Source organism: Neolamprologus multifasciatus, chromosome 11, assembly GCF_963576455.1.
Source record: "Neolamprologus multifasciatus chromosome 11, fNeoMul1.2, whole genome shotgun sequence".
Classification (NCBI taxonomy): Eukaryota; Metazoa; Chordata; class Actinopteri; order Cichliformes; family Cichlidae; genus Neolamprologus; species Neolamprologus multifasciatus.
The window spans coordinates 8,480,642-8,500,744 of NC_140449.1; the positions used below are offsets into that span (position 1 = coordinate 8,480,642).

General features: G+C 41.1%; 3 protein-coding genes across 7 annotated transcripts in view; 2 read left to right on the forward strand and 1 right to left on the reverse strand.

Annotated features, from left to right (window-relative positions):
* LOC146507774 (collagen alpha-1(XIV) chain-like) overlaps positions 1 to 6,135 on the forward strand; it is a 166,872-nt gene extending 160,737 nt beyond the window's left edge. For 3 of the 4 annotated variants that reach the window (XM_085176441.1, XM_085176442.1, XM_085176443.1), the window contains exon 48: positions 623 to 1,266. In XM_085176441.1, coding sequence (XP_085032567.1) covers positions 623 to 651 — 29 coding nt within the window. In that variant the 3' untranslated portion in view covers positions 652 to 1,266. Of the gene's footprint in view, positions 1 to 622; positions 1,267 to 1,768 lie in introns of those variants that run through there. The other variant, XM_085176444.1, reaches the window with a different exon arrangement.
* On the reverse strand, positions 854 to 14,393 carry mrpl13 (mitochondrial ribosomal protein L13). Of its 2 annotated transcripts, XR_014876701.1 has the most exons (8): positions 14,277 to 14,393; positions 13,004 to 13,127; positions 12,224 to 12,317; positions 11,530 to 11,590; positions 9,560 to 9,646; positions 7,323 to 7,444; positions 3,659 to 3,762; positions 854 to 3,608 (listed from the first exon to the last, which is right to left on the reverse strand). XR_014876701.1 is itself a non-coding variant. In XM_085176467.1 (7 exons), the coding sequence occupies exons 1-7, from the start codon at positions 14,301 to 14,303 to the stop codon at positions 3,738 to 3,740; spliced, it is 540 nt and encodes a 179-aa protein (XP_085032593.1). In that variant the 5' UTR covers positions 14,304 to 14,393; the 3' UTR covers positions 854 to 3,737. The 2 variants fall into 2 exon arrangements, 1 of the variants encoding a protein (XP_085032593.1); XM_085176467.1 differs by having other exon boundaries at positions 854 to 3,762.
* Positions 14,394 to 14,588: 195 nt separating this feature from the next.
* On the forward strand, positions 14,589 to 18,331 carry dscc1 (DNA replication and sister chromatid cohesion 1). The gene is made up of 9 exons (XM_085176460.1): positions 14,589 to 14,948; positions 16,210 to 16,378; positions 16,459 to 16,593; positions 16,674 to 16,764; positions 16,851 to 16,989; positions 17,168 to 17,220; positions 17,318 to 17,472; positions 17,762 to 17,910; positions 18,032 to 18,331. The coding sequence occupies exons 1-9, from the start codon at positions 14,779 to 14,781 to the stop codon at positions 18,141 to 18,143; spliced, it is 1,173 nt and encodes a 390-aa protein (XP_085032586.1). The 5' UTR covers positions 14,589 to 14,778; the 3' UTR covers positions 18,144 to 18,331.
* Positions 18,332 to 20,103: the final 1,772 nt, after the last annotated feature.

Below are 20,103 nucleotides of genomic sequence, written 5' to 3' on the forward strand. Positions count from 1 at the left end.
ACTATATGTTATGCTCAAGATCAATTTAAACTGTTTGTTTATATTGATCTTGTAAGAAAAATAATATATGTTTTATGTAGATATAAATGGTGATGCATCAGAAAAACTGGCACAAGCTTCATAGGTCTCCTTCTTTTAGAGCTATTTTTTCTGAATTTGCCTGAATGTACATTTTTGAATGTGACTGCAGCTGTTGTATTTAACTTCAACAGATGTCTTCCTAAGATCTCAGTCAGGGTGACTCATAAGGCGTGTTTTCCTTGTCGTCTGCTTTCCGTGTTAGAAATCTTTATTTGCACTTTCTAACATCCAGAAAGGTAAAATAAAGATCTGACACATTTTCTAAACATTCTCCAAACACTTTATAAAAATGTCACAGTGTTTATTTGAACTAATTTCTCAGTTTGTACTTTTTGTTTCTCCTAAGAAGAAACATAGATTACAACACTGAGATTTTTTTCCACCTCAAAAGCCACATCGAAGCGGCTGAGGAAGCACAGTCGGTGTCGTTTATGAGGTTTAACTCTTTTGGTTCACTGGGTTTTCTTTCTGATATGAAGTAACATCTTCTCTCTGGTTCTTTTTTTCCCTTCCCTCTCCTCCCTCTTCTCTCGTTCTGAAGTTCAACAGGACTATAGGAATGACTACTGAGGAGCATTCTTGAACCATGCTCCTCTCCTCCACCTGTGCTCACCTCCTCCTGCGTCCTCTTTTAAAAAGAAAAGACTAGATACTGAAGAAACACCTGTTATTCCCTAAAGGCTGCCATATTTCCTGGGATGGATAAGTCCTGACACTTTTGAAACTGTAGTCCCTGCAGCAGCGATTATCACATTTTTCTTCTCTGGAGACCTTTTGTTTTGTTTTGTTTTTTTAGCTATTTCTAAGATTTTTGTTCTTTAGGGTTTTTTTTAAGGCACATCCATTTAAAAGCAAGGTGGTTTTCTCATTTTAGAAATCGTTACGCCGTCGTTCGGTGCAAGTTTTTAGACAAACACACCAGATTTTCAGACTTCATGCACCCGTGAGTAAAGTATTTTGATAAGAACTGCTTCATTAAACTAGTTATTTTCCCGTGTCGAAGGAAAAATACGAGCAATTTGACTCACTTTTCCACAAAAAACAGCCACCGCTCGTCGTCAACAGGACCACCTGTCGACAGATACTCGTGTATGCAAAGCTTTGCTGCCGCAGCCTTTGCTTCGCCCTGCTTTAAACTCAGATCTCATAAAAGCTAATCTCATCTTTCAAAAGCCAGACTAATCAGCTAAATAGTGATGGATTGCTTTGATGCTGACTGGCTGCTTTCATTACTGAACATCCCAGCTATTAGTGCATCTCAGTTTCTGCAAGATGGACAGAAAATCTCAGTTTTTACGCCTGATATAATGTGATCATTTTCATTCCTGGAAAAATAATCACATCTGGGCAATACTGGGGCAGAGATTAGATCCGTTTTCAGTTCCATTAAACTGCTTCCTTATTAACCCAATCTTTTGGACTCTGTCCCGGGTCCTGAATCTGCTTCTGCAGAGAAGTCATTTCACCATCAAAGAAGTAGGAATTGTTAACTGGTTGAAATGACTTTAACCTGCTGTGAAGCCATCTCTGAATCTGTGCATGCCTCGCTTTCCCGCTCTGCTTCTTTTATACCGTACTCTTGTGTTGGCCTTAACCTCGCTCCACGCTCTCCTGTAGTACTGGCTTTGTGTCTGCTGTGCTGATGCAGAAACACTCCAACTGATCCTAAATATTCCCACCACCCCAGTTCAAGCTTTGCCTCATGGCGCCTACCAGCCCTACAGTCCTCCCTACAATCAGCCACACCATCCTGCTGCAGAGGCTTACGACAACCGAGGAGGGGGTGAGGAGGAGGAGGAGCAGGACCCCTATTATCGTGGTTATCCCCCTCAGTACTACCCTCAACAGCCTTCTCAGCTGGAACACATCAACTACGGTTACCACTTAAGCCCCACCTACTCCGAAGACGTGGAGCTGAGGTCACCGGGCGTCGCCGGGAGGTTTTTGCGGGATGTCGACGTAATGGAGGAGAGCGAGGATGGAGGACTTTAGATGAAAGACGAATTAAAGTCCTCAAGATAAGGACACAACACAGATGTTCCCACAAAACGCAAAGAGCTGAGACATGCATATACAACACCTGAAACTGTGGCGAGAACTTCCGTCCCTTCCCTCCCGTGTCCCCGGTGGGATCCCCCAGCCCCACCCCCATCAGGTGAAACATTGTAAATAGCTCTGTGGACTCTTGTACCATATCTCTGTAAAAGGGAGGTCCGAAAAGTGCCTGATCTATGTTTAGCAACGCCCATTTGATAATGTCAAGGTAAGACTTGTTCCTTCCCATCTCACAGCCGATTTAGCAACTTTTGTGTGGAGCTGCATGGAAGTGGAACCCGCGCCTCTTGTTTTGGTTGTAACTAACTGGGTTGTTTTAGTTCAGCTGGTAACATTTGCGCAGGCTGCTTTTTTATAATGATGAGACACGTTTCCTCTGGTTGTCTTTGTTTTTGTACCAACTGTTGAAAAGTGGTGTTCTTAGTGGACATGAAACCCAGACCAATCAAACTCCTTTCCCTGAACACTTAGAAGCACACTTTTAAAAAAAAGATAATTTCTTTTTAATTTGAACATTGGCGCTCGTTACTGTTCTGGATTTTATTTTATTTCGGGGGGCTTTTGTGAATTTAAAGAACATTGTTATGTTCATTATGTTCCCTTTTTTTTTCTTATGCAAATTTCGGCCTGCTCACTGTGGAAGCTGTTTGCTCACTGGCTGAACTCTGACCTCTTTCTGGAATAAGACCTGAAGTCAGTTATTATTACAAAAAAAAAAGAAGAAGAAGAAAAAGAAAATCCTCTCGCCTCTCTGTGAAATCAATAAGAACCCCTCTTGCACTGCAGTCAGAAAAACAAGCAGCAGACGTGTTGCTACGAGCTGGTCCCGGTCTGGATTTTAACTGTCGACCGTGAATAGCTTTAATAAGGAATGTGTCTCGCTACCGCACCCTTTGGTACAATATGGACTTATTTATTTTCTATTTTGTTTGCTTTTATAACCAATAAATCTGTAATGAGACTACAAGAATGGGCTTAGGTCATTTGTTTAACAGCGCAAAAGGGTCAAAAACTCAGAGTTTACAACACTTTTGTAAAAACAACATTCGACAAGAAGAGGTTCGTTAAACTGTTTATTAGCCTTTTTACAATTCACTTAAAAGGGGAACAGATTTATCGATGGAAACTTGCAGCCGTGATCAAGTTAACATTTTGGGATTCTCATATAGTAACACATTAACTGGTTTCACTGTGCATCCACAAGCCTTTAAAGACAGGATCAGCTCTAACAGATGCCACTTTTAATGGAGCAGATCGGATCGTTTCATGGTGTGTAATCAGAGGAAAACCCCACAGAATCTGATTTTTCTCACAGCTGAGCCACATGGTGAAATCTCAAGCTGTCATTGGATAATTCAGGCCCACCGCGGTCGCGCTGGAGCCGACAGGAGCGACAGAGAGGTTCCCCTGGTAGGATAATGTTGATGTTCTTGGCATCTATGTTATGTTAAGTGCTGTCGAGCTTTGATGCAGTTCTGCAGGCATAAACTGCAGGCTAAATTTACACAAATCAATAGCAGAGGATGGTGCTGCTTTCAGTGTTGTGTTGATATAAGACTTTTTTTCCCCCCCCTCCCTTTCTCGGTCTCATTGGGCAGCCTTCATTTCATCTTGTAGTCTTCAGGTCTGTGGAAAAAATACAACACAACGCATTAGTATGAAGGGTGGGAAAGGACCGATTACAAGGAAAAACAGGGATAGAATGGGACATATGAGAGAGTGGGCAGATTGTATCTCTTTTTTCCCCCCGCCCCTTTTTTCAAAATGACTACAGAGACGGCGTCGTTGTTTTCGGTTTTTCCGCTTTAATTTCAAGCAGAGTTTGCAGCAGACAGATATTATCAGAGCGTGCTGTATTGGTTTTGATACAAAGTAGAAAAAATGTTGTTATCAAATGTAATAGCTCTGCTATCAGCTACGCCCGTATGCTGTCGGTTTTCTGTGTCTGAGCACTTGTTTGTGTGTTGACTGTGTGCGTGTGTGTTGTACAGGGGTGGACAGGGAGCTTACATTCAATAATAATCTCTCGCCTGGGCTCCAAGGTTTTTCTGAGAGAATATTAACAGTGTGTTTAATAAAGGGTAACGATCGAATCGCCCTGGATGACCTTAACCCCATCTCCCCTGACACACACACACACACACACACACGATCAGTAAAATGAGTGAGGCAGCGTGTCAGCGAATATTAACTAGACTGAGGCCTATCTCTTAAATAAACCAGGATTAGTTTGACCTTGATGGCCACACAGCGACCAGCCTCAGCACACAGACTGATTGGCTGAGGAGATTGAAGCAGTAAACAATAAGAAGTAGCTCATTTATCACCTCGCACAGGCACACACTCTGACAGCAGTGGTGAACGCAGCACCGATATGCTGTACATATCTGCACAAGGCATATACACAGAGTGAAAACTAATGTCAGAGAACACAAATAAAACTATTGGCCCTGTGTGGCACCACTGTCCCTTAAAAATTTCATGTATGCATTTTTCTATTTAACAACACGTCCATCACTGTTCAATAGGACGAGGAGCAGAAGAGGGCCTGACCTTCGACCTGGGGGTGGAGCTATCCTTTTAGGAACCAAATCTGCATGAGACAGTCCCAGCAAATGCTGACACTATTCTCATGTACCCCTAAATAACTGTATTGTTTGAATACATCTACTTGGTTTCTTTTACTTACTAGCATTTTTGGTTTGCTGCCTCAGAAAAGTACAGTTAAACCACATAACACTAAAGCAGTGCTTCTAAACTCTGATCACTCGAATGCTCATTTGAGGTTTTTCAGGGGTTCCCTGCTCCAACACACTCAAACGATCATCTTTAACCTGCATGTAACACCTTTACTAATATTTTCCTACTCAAGTAGGAAAAAGGGTGAATTGTATATCACAGAGGGGTGAAAACACTGATTCTAAAAACTGATATTAGTTTAGTTCAATGTGCAAAACATTAGGATCATACGAGCTAAATTGTTCATTTGACTCTTGTGAAGCAGATTTGGTTTTGATTCTGAGAGTTTGAGATTTCTGTGTCGACACAGAGGAGATCAGTGGTGTGTGCAGCACCGCAAACAAAAAACATCAGCATTATTTCCAACAAAACAATGACAGTTTTGCTCCAAAAGCTCACACCACATAAAAAGCAATATGAAGAACATGACGAATTTTGCCATTTTGTTCAGTGTAATTGTTAACATGCACCGAATCCTGTTAACAAAATCCCATTAACATTTATTGAAGTGGGACATCACAGAGGCATCCAGCATCTGAAAACCACAAAGGAAACGTAGCTGCAGAAATAGATTCATGTGTTTATGGAGGTTTTACATAGAGAAAGTACGATGGCAGGAAAGCAGGGTTTGGATTTGCCAATAACAACGACGCATTTATTAAATCCTGATTTAGCTGCTGTCTAAAATGTTTACAACAACCTGGAGAAACAAAATCCAAGCTTTCGAATTAAGCATCTCAAGAGTGGGTACAAGAAAGACCATCAGAGGTCCTGGGTGCTGAGCATGTCCGGTGGATGAAGAGCAGTGACCCTGACTCAGAAGCAGCTGGGCCGTGGGTGAACGGATGGATTGATGGATGAACGGATGCAAAGGCTACTGCTGAGCAGGTGAAGCGAGAACGCTCTTCGTTAACCTGTCAGAACGATGTTTACTGCGGCTGAGGCCAGGGAGAACGGCACGATATTATCATGCTGGCAAACCGCGGGTCACAATGCCAGTCTAATCTCCAACCAGAAAATACTTGACTCAGAAAAGCTATGAATATGATTAGGCCGAGTAACAGATGCTCTCTCACACATCCTTCAGAGAAAACTTGTGTATCCAAGCGCTCAGGAAGTGAGGGAATACAGCTGATTTTCCCAGTGTGCATCTGAGAGAACCGTCCTGCTCTGTTTTTGAGGTTTGGCTCCTCGTTACGATGTACAGTGTCCTACTTTTTTACAGCTTTTTGATTGAGCTCGCAATGAAGTCAATTGAAAGTCAGCTTGGGGACAACTACTCCTATTTTCATGTAGTAGTGCACACAGGAGCCAGCTCCTTAGTGGTTCAGCACTTCAGTTCTTTGTGCGTCGCGTCACATAATGACAGCTCTAAGTTGGCTGACAATCATTCGCACCGCAGCGACATGTGTTTGTAGTTACGATGAAAAATGTTGCACTTTTTTTTTCCTGCTTGAGGAGAAACTGTCATGTCACAATGGCCACAAAAAAAGGAGCTGTCATACATTTGAATTCGATCCATTTGTGTGCGTGTTGCTTAGTAAGACCATGAAAACATTACAGGACTGCGTCAAAGCAGAAGAAGGCAAACCTGGGTCGAAACCTTCCCGTCTTATAAATATCTGAAGATTGTGCCGGCACACACACGAGTTCACAAGTCGTCTGTTTCTCATTTTAAATGCTTAATTTAAAACTTTGCACTACAGAGTAGGCTGGCATAGAGAGAGGGACTGTGAGATGGTACACAGTTCAACATCACCCCCTTCTGGCCCATCCTCATCAACACAAGACTGATTGAGTGTGACGCGTCACCATGAATGTTTCAACTTCTTCAGTATAAATGCAGCAAAATGGGAAACGGTGATCATTTCATTGGTCAATAATTTTCATCAACAACCTTTTTTTCCCCCCCTAACTAAAATGTGACGATAACAAACACTATGATGAAATGTGATGAATGTACTGATACTTTAATCCCGAATAAAGACGAGATGAAAATATTTTGGAGAGATGGCATGATAAGAACTGATTAAAGTTGTGTAGAAAGGCGGGACGAGTTTGGAGGTGATCCAATCAGAAGTAATCTTGTGCGGTAAGGTTAGACAGGCACATTTGATCTGGTAAAACCAGCGCCCGTCCTCCCTGTTTCTCATGAAAACGAGAGAAAATTTCAACACTTGGCAGAAAGATCAGAGTAGAAAAGGAAAAGAAGACACTGAGAAACTCTCACCGGTAAAAATACGACGAACACTTTCTTTTAATCGTCTGAATTAACTTTAGATTTACTCTGATGTAATCTTATGTTATTTAGTTGACTAAAAGCATTTAAATACCTAAATTATGACTAAAACTAAATCAGAATTTGCTGTCAAAATCAACACTGATTTGATTTTGTTGATTTTTGGGCTTCTTTTCGGATATTAATTGAGAGTTACGCTTCTACATACGGTGTCCACAGCCTGGGGTAGGCATCTATTTCCTCCTGAGTGTACTCGCTGAGCTTCTTCGGTATTTCTCTGGGCTGAGGCAGCTCCTCTGTCAGGTTGGCTTGAATGTCATATGGCAGCTCCTGGAGAGAGGTGGATGAAGGAAACGTTAAAGGCATTTGATCCAAGACACAAAAATTCAAAGAGAAAAGGGAGGAAATGGGAGAGAGGAAAGAATTTAAAGCGAGTGACACAAATAAGGAGACTGTGCGTTATAAACGGCGCCTTATTCAAAGGCCTGGAGGAGGTTTTAAGCTGGGAATAACACAGGGGAAAAAATAATAATTAATCAAAAAACACCAAATGTTCAAAAGAAACACTGCCTAAACTGTTGTGAAATGCCTCGGGCTTAGAAACACTATCTCTAAGTACTACTTAGATTCTGCTGTTAGGACCAAAGTCAGGTAATCAGTCGTTCCTCTGTATATGGACACATTCATTCACAGGATTACAAATCAAAATACCTGGTGATGGGACTCCCACCATGATAGTAATTACAATCTGCTGATATTTAGATGGACCCTTCATGTCAGTTAACAGCCCATCAAGCACTTTTTATGTTAAATTCATTTCAGAGGCTGTGATGTGTGACGCTGGCTCCAGCCAGTGTAATTTGAAACCAATCAATATGCTCTCAAGTGCCAAAAATGCACGCGAGGCATAATTCACTGCGGTGATGATACGATGCATCTGCTCCGCTTTAAATCAACGACTGAGACGGGACAGTTTGTCAACTCTGATAACCGATTGGACGCATTATTTAAATTCAGCCTCAGCTGCATTTAATGACTTTTGGCAGCCAATAAGATGTCATTTTCCACAGTGGGTAGAAAACAATACTTCACTGACATCGACAGTCACTCGTTTATTTACACGTCCCTATTTACATAATCCCAATATTAGCATTCATTGGAGGTGTGTTTACTGGCCGCCCTGTAAACTTTAATATTTCCTCATTTTATACTGTTTTTGGCGTACACTACCACTCTTGAACAAATGGCCAGTTACATATGCTGGTACACACTTTGGGTTAATCTGACGGCATTTAAGTACCCTAGTTACTTTTATGTAACAGCTGCAACAGTAAAGTTACCACATCAGACCCAAATAAATGTACCTATCAGCTTTAACATGGCGCAAGAATTTAGACTAATGTAGTCGCGGCCCCCTCCCTGAGCCTGGCTCTGCCAGAGGTTTCTTCTTGTTAGAAGGGAGTTTTTCCTTCCCACTGTCACCAAGCGCATGCTTGTAGGAGATTGTTGGGATATTTGCTCTCGTATTGTCTCTCTTACGATATAAAGCACCTTGAGGTGGTTAAATTGAATAATAAAATAATAAAATTAAAGCAAACTAATCTAAATAAAGCCAAAAGAGCTCTCCCATGAGTGGAGGCAGTTTAGCACCAAGTGACACACAAAACTGCAGTTACAAAAGCATAAACACTTCCCCAGAGTTGATGATTATTTAAGTCAAACTAAAATAAGTCTGAATGACTTTAACACAGTGATGAAGTCGGTGATGTTACAAATGTCATGTCTAAAAAGAGCTCATCTTCATGAGTCCTCATCCTTTTCTGTGATTTGTTCTTCTTAGGGCATCAGCAGAAAGTGAAACAATGGCCTTAAAGATCCATGAGATGAACTGAGTCACGAGACAACTCTGTTTCCTCAATATTCTTGGTGACCCATTGTAAATATAGAGCTGTTGATAATCCATCCATCCTCTACCGCTTATCCTTGTCATAGGGCAAGAGACGGGGTACACCCTGAACAGGCTGCTAGTCTGTCACAGGGCTAACAAATTGAGACAGACAACCATTCACACTCACATCCACATCTATGGGCAATTTCGAATCACTAATTAGCCTAATCCCACTAACTGCATGTGTTTGGACTGTGGGAGGAAGCTGGAGTACCCGGAGAGAACCCATGTAGACATGGGGAGAACATGCAAACGCCACACAGAAAGACCCCAGCCAGATGGTGGAGCCAAACTTAGAACCTTCTTGCTGTGAGTGCTAACCACTGCACCACCTTGCCGACCAGAACTGCTGATAAGTAAAGCTTTAGACAAAAGGGAGAAAGACTGGCGCTTCTGAGAGGACAAGTAAAAAAACCTTAACCTCACAGCCATGCACTCATTCTCTTAATGTACCCTGACTGTCTTTCATTAGTGAGATGATGTGAAACAGGGCTTACATCTTCAGGAAAGATGTGTAATCGCTGCATCATGGTGCGCCGGTGCAGGTTCCGAGGCAGCATGCCGTAAACTGCTAACCTTACGATCTGGAGAGAAGAAGGACAATGAAAATATTGACATACAAATAAAAATATTTTTCAAAAGTCTGTGTTTATAGCAACAAATGTTCTGTTTTTCTTATATTTTCTTCTAAAATGTTCCTCAATGCGAAGCAGGTTACACAACTTGGATGAAGTTACTGGATTGAGAGAGATGTTGGACAGACGCTGTGCTGACAAATCATTTATGTGTCCAAATCTATTTCTTCCTCTTCGCACGCCAACCCTTCAAATGTCACATCAACTAAATCACCTTCAGGATGCACGTCTGTGGTCGCTGACTGGCCTGAAACCAGCAGCTTAGTGCATGTCTCTTCTGGTTTAGTGCACTTCAGACTGGAGACCAGTGCAGGTCATGCACGTACATCGAGTCATTCCGGCATGTCAGGAGCAATTTTACGGTGTACTTTTAGCACACTAGCTGCATATGGGAAAAAAGTCTACAAACCCACAACTTCTGCAAAAAACAGACTTACTGAGTGCACCACTGCAGAGGCATGGGGATCCTTCACACAGCTTCAGGCAAGGCCTTAACGTGCAAAACTCACTTTTATATATATATATAAAATTATAGGATTTAATATTTAACGAAACAGAAAATGCTGTAAATATGGGACTAACTATAGTGAGGCAAGTACTTGAATTACGATTATGTGCACTATTTTTCACCCACTGATGTCTCTGTCATTTTTGTAACATTTGAATGAGGACCTGTGGAGATTTTCTTTCCCTTATCTTCATATTTATTCATTTATATCTTCACCCCATCTGTGTGCCTCGAGTTCATTCATCATTTTCTCATCATTTCTTTTCAAAAACAGCTCACAAACTTTTTTTCAAGGGTTAAAAAAACTACCTAAAACAGCTGGATGCTGTTATTTTCTAATCACCTCTAACCAGAAGTATTGAGGTGTTCAGGGACTGTGCAGAGGTGCAGAATAATACACATCTGGTTTTCTAGTAAGTGTCCCAGATGAATAAGGGAGCAGCTGAATGTATCTTTTATTTTCAGTGTGTAAATGGTAAACGGGCTGATTCTTGTATATCACTTTTCTATTTTATTTGTGCACTCGTAGCTCTTTCTCCTACGAGCCTCACACACACGCACTTTTTATACTTTAGAGCTTTTATCTGTCACACATGGACTCTCCAGCGAATGCATTGGGGGTAACTTGGGGTTCAGTATCTTGCAGACTGGAGGAGCCGGAGCCTGCAGCACCAACCAACTACAGTGCCCATTTTGATTATAATGACGTGACACCAGAGTACACATTTGTGTCAGGACTGATTCAATAAAAAGAAGTGATGACCCTCACTAGAGTTATCCTTCAGCTCCTGTTCTGTTGTTTTTCCTGTTTTTTGACTCGCTGCTAAGTAACACAGGAGTTTGCATCATTTGTTAAATACAGAATGCAGGTCACAGTAAGTTTGCCTGGAATAATCATGGATGCATGTAAAATATTATGTAAAAAAGCTGCCAAACTGGGCTCTACTGATCCTTCTACACAGAAGAGTTCATTGCCTTGAAATCATAAATATGCATCACAACCAAAATCCCAAGAATTATCCTTAAACTGACATTCTTGGTCTGACTTTCAGAAAATATCAAAACACCTCCATCAACCAGCACAAATCCACTGCTGCTTAATCCCACTCCTCAGCATTTTATATTAATATGCATGAGCAGCACATACAAGGAAAGGGATGAGTGTCAAACCAGGAAGCACCTCCACTGCAGAGCATGTGGCACACTTATCTCTGTGTGGTTTAATTAATCATACCAACAATATAATCAAATTCTTGGTGTGAGCTAAGGTTTAAAATTCACTCTAAACAACACAAAGAGGAGAACAGAAGCCAGCAGCACTTACAGCTTTTGGGTCCTTATGATGGAGCTGAGCAGCTGTGACTTGTTTGAATCCACCAGGGTACCTTTAAAAGAAAATGAATAAATTACGACAAATCTCTGCCAGTCCAATTTTCATTTCATGAACTAAAATTGGTATTTATTGCTCTGATGATGCTTTTTTAGTTACCAGTTCGGATTATTTTTTCAAATTAGCCCAACATCATGCTGTCCATTTTACAGAAATACACATGCTGAAGGCAACATTTACTGCAGTATTTATATGTTCATGTGAAAGCCAGCAGGCTCACTGAAAATCCAGAGGTAATTTTTAATTATAACGTTTGTGAAGCAGTGGCTGCTGCTCTCATTAGGAGGCGTGTGTGGATGCAGACGAAGTCAGAAGAGGAGGGACTGTGACGTGAAACAATGAAACACACTTTATTCTAAATCGGAGGATTTCATGGCTTCTTTTCATACAACTGCCAGAAAAATGTTGCAGGAAGAAACTCGAAAATTCTGATTTAACTTTTCAGACTGAGCTTACACAGCAACAAAGTCAAATCAGACATAAACGAGTATTTCTGCTGTTCAGTGACCCAAAAAAAAACTCATTTACATCACTGTTGGCAGCAGACTAAAAAAAGCTTTATGTAGGACTCACTTTGTCCTGGAAACATGAAATTAAAAGGTCATGACAGATGGCACTATACACTTACCCCGTGTGTGATGAGTAGACTTTCTGTTCCCATTTGTTCCCAGAGAAAGCTATGTGTTTGCTGTTTATTACCACCACATGGTCACCACAGTCACCTGTGAAGATGTTCAAAAGGTTTGTTTTCAGGCCCAATGCATGATTAAAAAGCCACATTATTCTGTTTTAAAGAGAGGAAGACTAGCACATATAGCTGCTCGACCAATGGCGCCACTACTAAGAGCAGCAGCTACCTTGTGAGACTAAGGCTTAGCTTTACTAAAACATATTGTTATTCCAAAGAGTATAACTGAGAAGTAAGGGAAAAACATTTTTAAAGCTTGTCCTCTGCTGCCACCATGTGGCGGTTCTATATAAAAGTAGATGTTTCTGTCATAATGTCATAATCCAGACGAGGAAATCCCAAAACCTGATTCTGTTTAACTGGATGGAGTGTTTTCAGTGGTAGAAATGTTTCATCACTCATCCAGGTGACTTCTTCAGTCTCAGCTGACTGCAGGTTTCCCCAACCTTATAAAGGGTACATTTGCACAACGACTGCAATTAACACCACTGAAGAACAATGGGTGGGATGAAGGCCAGTAAGAAATAAAGTTCTCCTTTTTACTTCAAGTGCTGCTTCAGCTTTTACCTCTGCAGTGCTGTACCACAACATGCTTAAACTAAGGGTTTGTTGTGGTTTAAAAACAATACTTCATATATACACAATGAAACAGTTAAAGTGAGTTACAGTGAGAATTTGTTCATGACTGTCTGGTGAGTGTGAGATGGAGTTCCTACTCACTCAGAGCATGGTAGATAGGTTTGTGTTTCCCCTGTAATCTAATAGAACACATAGTTGCAATCTTCCCAGGCGGCTGCATCCTGGCATCAATCAGGAACCAGGAACGGGCAAAGGTCGCCCATTGCTGAACAAAGTCAAGGAGAAAAAGTTAAATTACATATGCTAATAAGCCGAGCCATCACAGCATCAGAAACCAAAGAAGGCCTGTTAATTTTCCAAGCTCCAAAATTGTAAAGATGGGCAGCTTAAAATAATGGACATGCCAAACTGTCCCTTCAAACTATAGTTGGCAAAATGTTTACTCTTCCTTGTAGACAATTTTAATATCCTAACCAATTAGTCAGCTGGTAAGAGAGAAAACAAAGGTACTGGACGTCTTCTGGTTTCTTCTGATCTTTTTCTCCAAAACACTTAACCTGACCTGTCCCTCATTTCTAATCTTAGCTATCCTGGTCACTCCAAACCAAACTTTGAGCATCAAAACCATACATCATAACAAGTCTTGCTACCATCTTGTAAACCTCAGGGTAAAAAGTGATTGCCAGTGTTTGTATATATTTTTTAATGTCTACATTATAATCAACCCAATCCTTTCTCCCAGTTAAAATATATTTATAGAACTGGTGTCCCAACAAGACATCTGTAACATTTGTCACTGAGCAGCTTCTACCTGGTTACAGAAATACTCTTTCTGGTTCAAAATGACAAGACATCTTTCATGAGATAAAATATAGATCAATAAATCATTTAGAACAGGTGAAATGCATTTTCTGCTAAATACAGGTGGCACATGATCATGATCATTTTTTAATCACTAGATCATGTGTTTAAATTATTTAAAGTATTTCTTACTTCTTACTACAGAGCCAAGTAAGAAGTAAGATAGAAATGGTGGCGAGGATTAAATCTCATATTAAGCCAAAACTTAAGAGTCTGCAGAAGAACTGTTTCAAACAGCTAGCATCAAAATAGCAGTATAGCAACTCTCCATATGAGAAACGACGTTATGTCAAAGACTAGACGTTTTAAGTGGTACATTTCACTAACTGAAGGTTAGCGTTATAATAAATGGACCATAAGACCTTCGATTTTTTTTTAGAAAGCCTCTAACTACTGGAGGCAGTGCACTCGTTCACAGCTAGCTGTTAAAATTTCCTCATATAACAGTGTCAGTGCCGTTTAGCGACGCTAGCTAACAGCAACCGCAACCATTAAATAACAAAAAATACAAACATAAGGTGGAACTAATGCAGCGTACAGCGCCTCAGATTACCTGTGCAGATCTGGAGAAACTGGACATTTTAGATTAAACTACTAGCGCATCCTCTAAATAGTTGACCCCAACGTGAGCTTCGGTCCGCTACGAAATTATGTTCGGTTGAAATAAGATGTTTTTAAGGGTTCCTAGTTTCCAAATTAATCTATATTTATCGTGAGCACTTGTAGTGTCCGGCACTATTGTATATTCACGATTATACATATTTTAACTGACAGTATATCTCAATATTTAGCTAAAAATTAGCTTCAATTATAATTCTGTAGTATTTAGTTTCTACCCGGTGGTATTTTTACGTGACATCTTAACGTGGTTACCTCACTTCCTTCTCGCGAAAGAGAGCGGGGAAATTTGACGGCCCTTCTTTGGCAGAGTGATCAAATTGCTTTGACTTGTTTGTTATTAGAAAAGGAGTATTTGCTTTGGTTTGTTTCCCTCTGTAAAACTTTTGGTTATTGTTGGTCATTTATTGTTGATATAACCTGCCGTCTGACTGACAATGAGGACTTTAGAGGAGGTGCGGGCCACTCTGCAGATCGCCAAACTCAAAGAGGAGGACTTACAGAAAACTATCCACTGTCTGTCCTTTGGGCCAAACGTTTCATCTGCGGACTACTGCCTGATGGAGCTCGACGACACACTCTGCAAACACATCGAGGCTGGCCAAAGGTAAAGCTGATTGCAGTGAAAATTCCCGTGAAGAGACTGACAGCAAAGAAAATGTTCCTCTGCTAGTTTGGGGAACAAGTCAACAACCTTTCAAAGTTAGTGTGGATTTAGGTTTTAATGATTGATTAGTGAAAGTGTAGGAACTACAATTTTCTGTTTCAGAAAATCTGAGCTGAAGTGCAGGGAGGACGTGCATGTAGCTATATGTAAATATAAACTAATTGACCACTTTTTTAGGTATACCTGTTCAACTGCACATATAATGCAAATATCTATTCAGCCAATCACATAGCAGTAGCTCAGTGCATTTAGGGATGTAGACATGGTCAAGATAACCTCCTGAAGTTCAAATTGAGTTTTAGAATGGGGAAGAAGTGTGGTTTAAGTGACTTTGAACATTGGTTGTTGGTGCCAGACAGGTTGGTCTGAGTATTTCAGAAACTGCTGATCTACTGGAATTTAAATAGAGTGGCCTGAAGAGAGATAATATCCAATGAGTGGCTGTTTTTCTGGGAGAAAATCCCTGGTTAATGTCATGGAACAAAGGAAAATGACTACTTAAAGCTAGGAGGAAGGCAACAGTAACTCAAATATCCACTTGTTACAGCCACGGTCTGAAAAAGAGCATCTCTGAATGCACAACAGGTCAAACACCGAAGCAGATGGAGTACAGCAGCAGAACACCACACCAGGTGTCACCCCTGTCAGCTAAGAACAGGAAACTGAGGCTACACTTTGCACAGACTGGTCAAAATTGGACAACAGAGTTGAAAAACATTGCCTGGTCTGAATACTCTCAATTTCTGCTGTCACATTCAGATGGTAGGGTCAGTATTTGTCATGAAAACAGTTCAGACTTGTGGGGATTTTGTAAGACAGGGACACATGTTAGTGCTAAAGGACCATCGTTTAAATGCCACAGCCTACCTGAATATTGTGGCTATCGATCCTTTCGTGATCAGTGTACACATCTCGTGATGGCTGCTTCCAACAGGATAACATACAAAAACTCAAATCATCTCAAACTGGTTCCTTATATCCACAGTCACCACATCTCCACCCAGTAGAGCACCTTTGAGATGTGGTGAAACAGGGGGGTTGTTATTATGGATGTGCAGCTGACGAATCTGCAGCAGCTGTATGATGCCAACATGGACTAAAATCTCAAAGAAATAAAGGCAAAAGGGTCCAGCTAGGCAAACTTAAAAGTTAAGTTTACCTAGTGATAACTAATAACTAACTTATATTTCCTCTTTGCCAGTCTAGTGATTCGGGGCGATAAAGACGAACATGCAGTGGTTTGTAGCGACGACAAGACCTACAGTCTAAAAATAGCTGACACATCCAACCTGCTGCTGTTTCTTCCTGGATGCAGAACACCAGACCAGCTGACCGACACCGAGGACAGCTCTCATGTTGTGCACGCCCAGGTAGGACCTACACGGGTGTCTTTCTTTGACTGACAAGGACAAACTTATAGTCGGTGCATAACAATAGATTCCTGTTGCAGATATGGGGGTTTTGTAACAGCTACTGGGAACTGAGGAAACAGCGACCAAGACTGAAGAAGCTGAAGAGGCTTTTAATGGAAAATCCTTACGAAGGACCTGCGTTAGGAGGGCAGCAGGAGAATACAGAGAACAGGGTGAATACACCACGTTAGATCTTTTCATGTCGATGCTGATGTTGCTGTAGCTGTTAGTAACCAGTTTGCCCTGTTCCCAGTACACAATGCAGGATCTACTGGAGAGGATTCAGGCCAGTGAAGAGGAGATGAGGACACACTTAGAGACCATCCACGCCTGTCAGATAGATGGTAAACAGTGACGTCGTTTTTATTTAACATCATGACAAAACAGATAGCTACCAGCTCTTCATCAAGAGCATCCTTTTTCCTTCCAGGCTACTGGCGCGTTCTGGACTTTGACTATGAGATGAAGCTGCTTGGTCATGTGACTCAGCTGGTGGACTCTGAGTCTTGGGCCTTCAACAGGGTTCCCCTTCAAACCAGTTTAGATGAGCTGGCCCCACTAGAGCCCAGGTCTGTGATCCTTATCTTCACCTCCAGAGATCAACAAATAGTAACATAAAGATGCAGATGGAGTAAAGTTGCAGTGATTGTTTTTAACATACCCAAGTGACACAGTTTAAGAGGCTATAATGACTTTCTGAGCTTGTACTTTATGGCTACATAGTGATGTTTCCTTTTCTGTTCACAGAGAGATGATCGAGCACTGTTTGAACTGCTATGGGAAACGCTATACTGAAAATGGTGAAAATTTGACCTTCGCACCACAAAACTAGAAGGATTGCACACAATTCTCAGCTGTTTGGTAATGAAATGTGTTTTGTGTCCTTTATCTATACAGATGAAGTGTTTTATGCACTAAGTGAGGACAAAGTCTGTTGGGGTATAGCACTGATGCTGCTGCACAATGCTGTCAAGTTCAACCTGAAGGAGTTTCAGGAGGTTTGGCAGCAGAGCGTCCCAGAGGGCATGAGTACAAGACTGGACCAGCTAAAGGTGAACCTGTACACCTTTTATCCTTTATGATGTATTCAGATTGAGAAAAGTGTTGGGAGTTAGAATATAAGCTGTGTATTTGGGCATTTTCATTGTTTTTAATTAAGGAAATCCTCACAGGCTTGGCATTCACTTATCCATATGATTCCCCAGACATATCTTTAGTTTTTATTGAGTTTTTCTCTGTTTCTCTCTTAAGCCAGTGTGTATCCCGTTGTGTTTGAGAAGCTACTTTCCAGAGTTTAGCTTAGTTTCCTGACTGGTGTTGTCTGTATTGTATATCTTCCAGGGCATTGCCCTGTTGGACCGCACCTCCCGCCCGGAGACCATCTGCCTGCTGCGTGTGGAGGACCTCCCAGAGGACACGGTGGAACGCTTTAACCACCTTTTTACACTCCGAGAGAAATGGACAGAGGAGGATATAACACCATACATACAGTTAGTGTTATCCATACAAATTATTAAGGGCTTTAATTAAAGAAACACAAAGAGCTTGTGAGTAACCCGAGTCCCATTTTTTTGCTTATTACAATGTGTAACGCTCCATTTCCTCATCCAGAGATCTGTGTGGAGAGAAACAGACCACCGGAGCCCTCCTGACCAAATACGCTCGGTCTTCAATGCAAAATGGGATGAAGGTTTTCAACTCCAGAAGGCCCGTGGCTACGTGAACACACCTACTGTAAAGTTATTTTTACTGTTTGAAGATGTATCCATGTGAATCTGTTCATTTCACCCTGTCACTTTTTTGATGCTCTGTGAAAATCTGTTTGCTAAAAATGCCTGTTAGCACGTTTTCAGCTGCTCCTTTTTATCTCGTGTGTAAAATCATTGAATAATAAAGTTATCAGAAAAACAAGTTTTTGTTTTCTGTTGACAAACTTAGACCTTTTTTTATTGTCGGCAGGATGGTGCAATGTTGGAATTGTCCACAAGGTGGTGCCATATGCGGAGTAATATACAGCTGTCAAAAGTTTATGTCCACTCATCTTGGGGATGAATGTCATGGTAATGATTTCTGGGTTTTAATGATTTCTTTGACGTGTTTCTTTTCCAGGGTGGACTGACTGTACAGAAAACATCATTAATGACTTTCAAAAACAAGAATTGTTTGCACAAGTTTGAATTTATTTTAGGTTTTCTTTAATCCACAGACGTATACATATAGAATAAAATATATATACATACCCCCACTAATATTTTGTTATAAATCCCTTGGCAACCAGTCACTTTTGAGAATTCATCAATACACTTCTGGCTTCTTGATCTTTGACCCACGTTTTTGGCAGAATTGGTAGAGTTCATTTAAATCAGTTGGTTTCCCAGCACAGACTCGGCTTCTAAGCGTAGTCCACAAATTTTTGGGTTGAGGCTTTGGGAAGGTCATTCCAAAAGCTTAATGTTAGCCTCTTTATCCTTTCCACAACCAGTTTTGTTTTGTGTTTGGGATCATGTTGGAAAACCCAACTATATCCAGGTTTTAACCATCTAGCTGTCAATCTGAGGTGCAGTTGAAGAATAGTCCTCCATAGTTCCATGCACTTTGTGAAATGTACCTCTGGTAGGAAAACAGCCCAGAGTATGATGCTACCACCAACATGCTTGACAGGTGGTATGTTCTTCGTTTTGAAAGCCTCACCTTTACTCCTCCAAAGATACCGCTTGTTGTGGCCACACGGCTCTTTGTATCGACCACAAAACCTTTCTCAAGAACACGTTTGGCTTGTCCATGTGGGCAGTTGCAAGACGTTTGTTTTGGAGCAGGGGCTTTTTTCTTTGTCGGCACCCTCTCAGTCCAACTTACTTCACTGTGGACCGTCACGCTGGTGTTTCAGTAGTTTTCAATTCATGCCAGGGTTGAGCTTTCGTGGTTCCTGGGTTGATCCTGAACATCCAAACCAACCTCCAGTCATTTGAGGGCGACAGTTTGGGTCTTCTTTGAGATCTTGGTGACAAATCTTACATACAGTTCTTTGAAATGCTGATCTTGAAATCTGTAGTTGTTTAGAAATGGCTCCAAGAGACTTTCCCAACTTGTGAAAATCTATAATTCTCCTTAGAGATTCCCTGAGTTCCTTGGACTTTCCCAGTATTGGCCAATCCAGTGAGTGCTGTTGATCAAATCCCTTTTATATTGGCAAAGGCAAACCACAAGTTGTGGTCAAGCATGAGCACTAATGAGAAGTTAATAGGCTTTGGCCATGTCAAGTCAAAGGTTGTTGTAGGGTGCTGGTTTAGCTCACTGGATTAATCAGGGAACCCATATGCTGCTACGGCTAGTACAGAGGGCTGGTTGAAATCTGGCCATTTACTGCATGTCTTTCTCCTGTCATAAAGGCTAAAAAGCAAAAAGACAAGTCGTAGCACCACTTATTAAAAGATTTAAGTCAGTGTAGAAATAAATGCGAGCCTGTATCTGTACTTTTGACCCTGTGTGGGTTAGAGAAAATCCAAAATAGTTTCAAACTGTTTTTCTAAAGTCATTAAAGATGTATGCACTACAGTCATTCCACCATAGAAAAAGAACAACTCAAAGAAATGATGAAAAGCCTCAAATTACCATGACATTCATCCCCGTGATGAGTGGATGTAAACGTCTGACCACAACTGTACATAAACCAAGCATGCTTT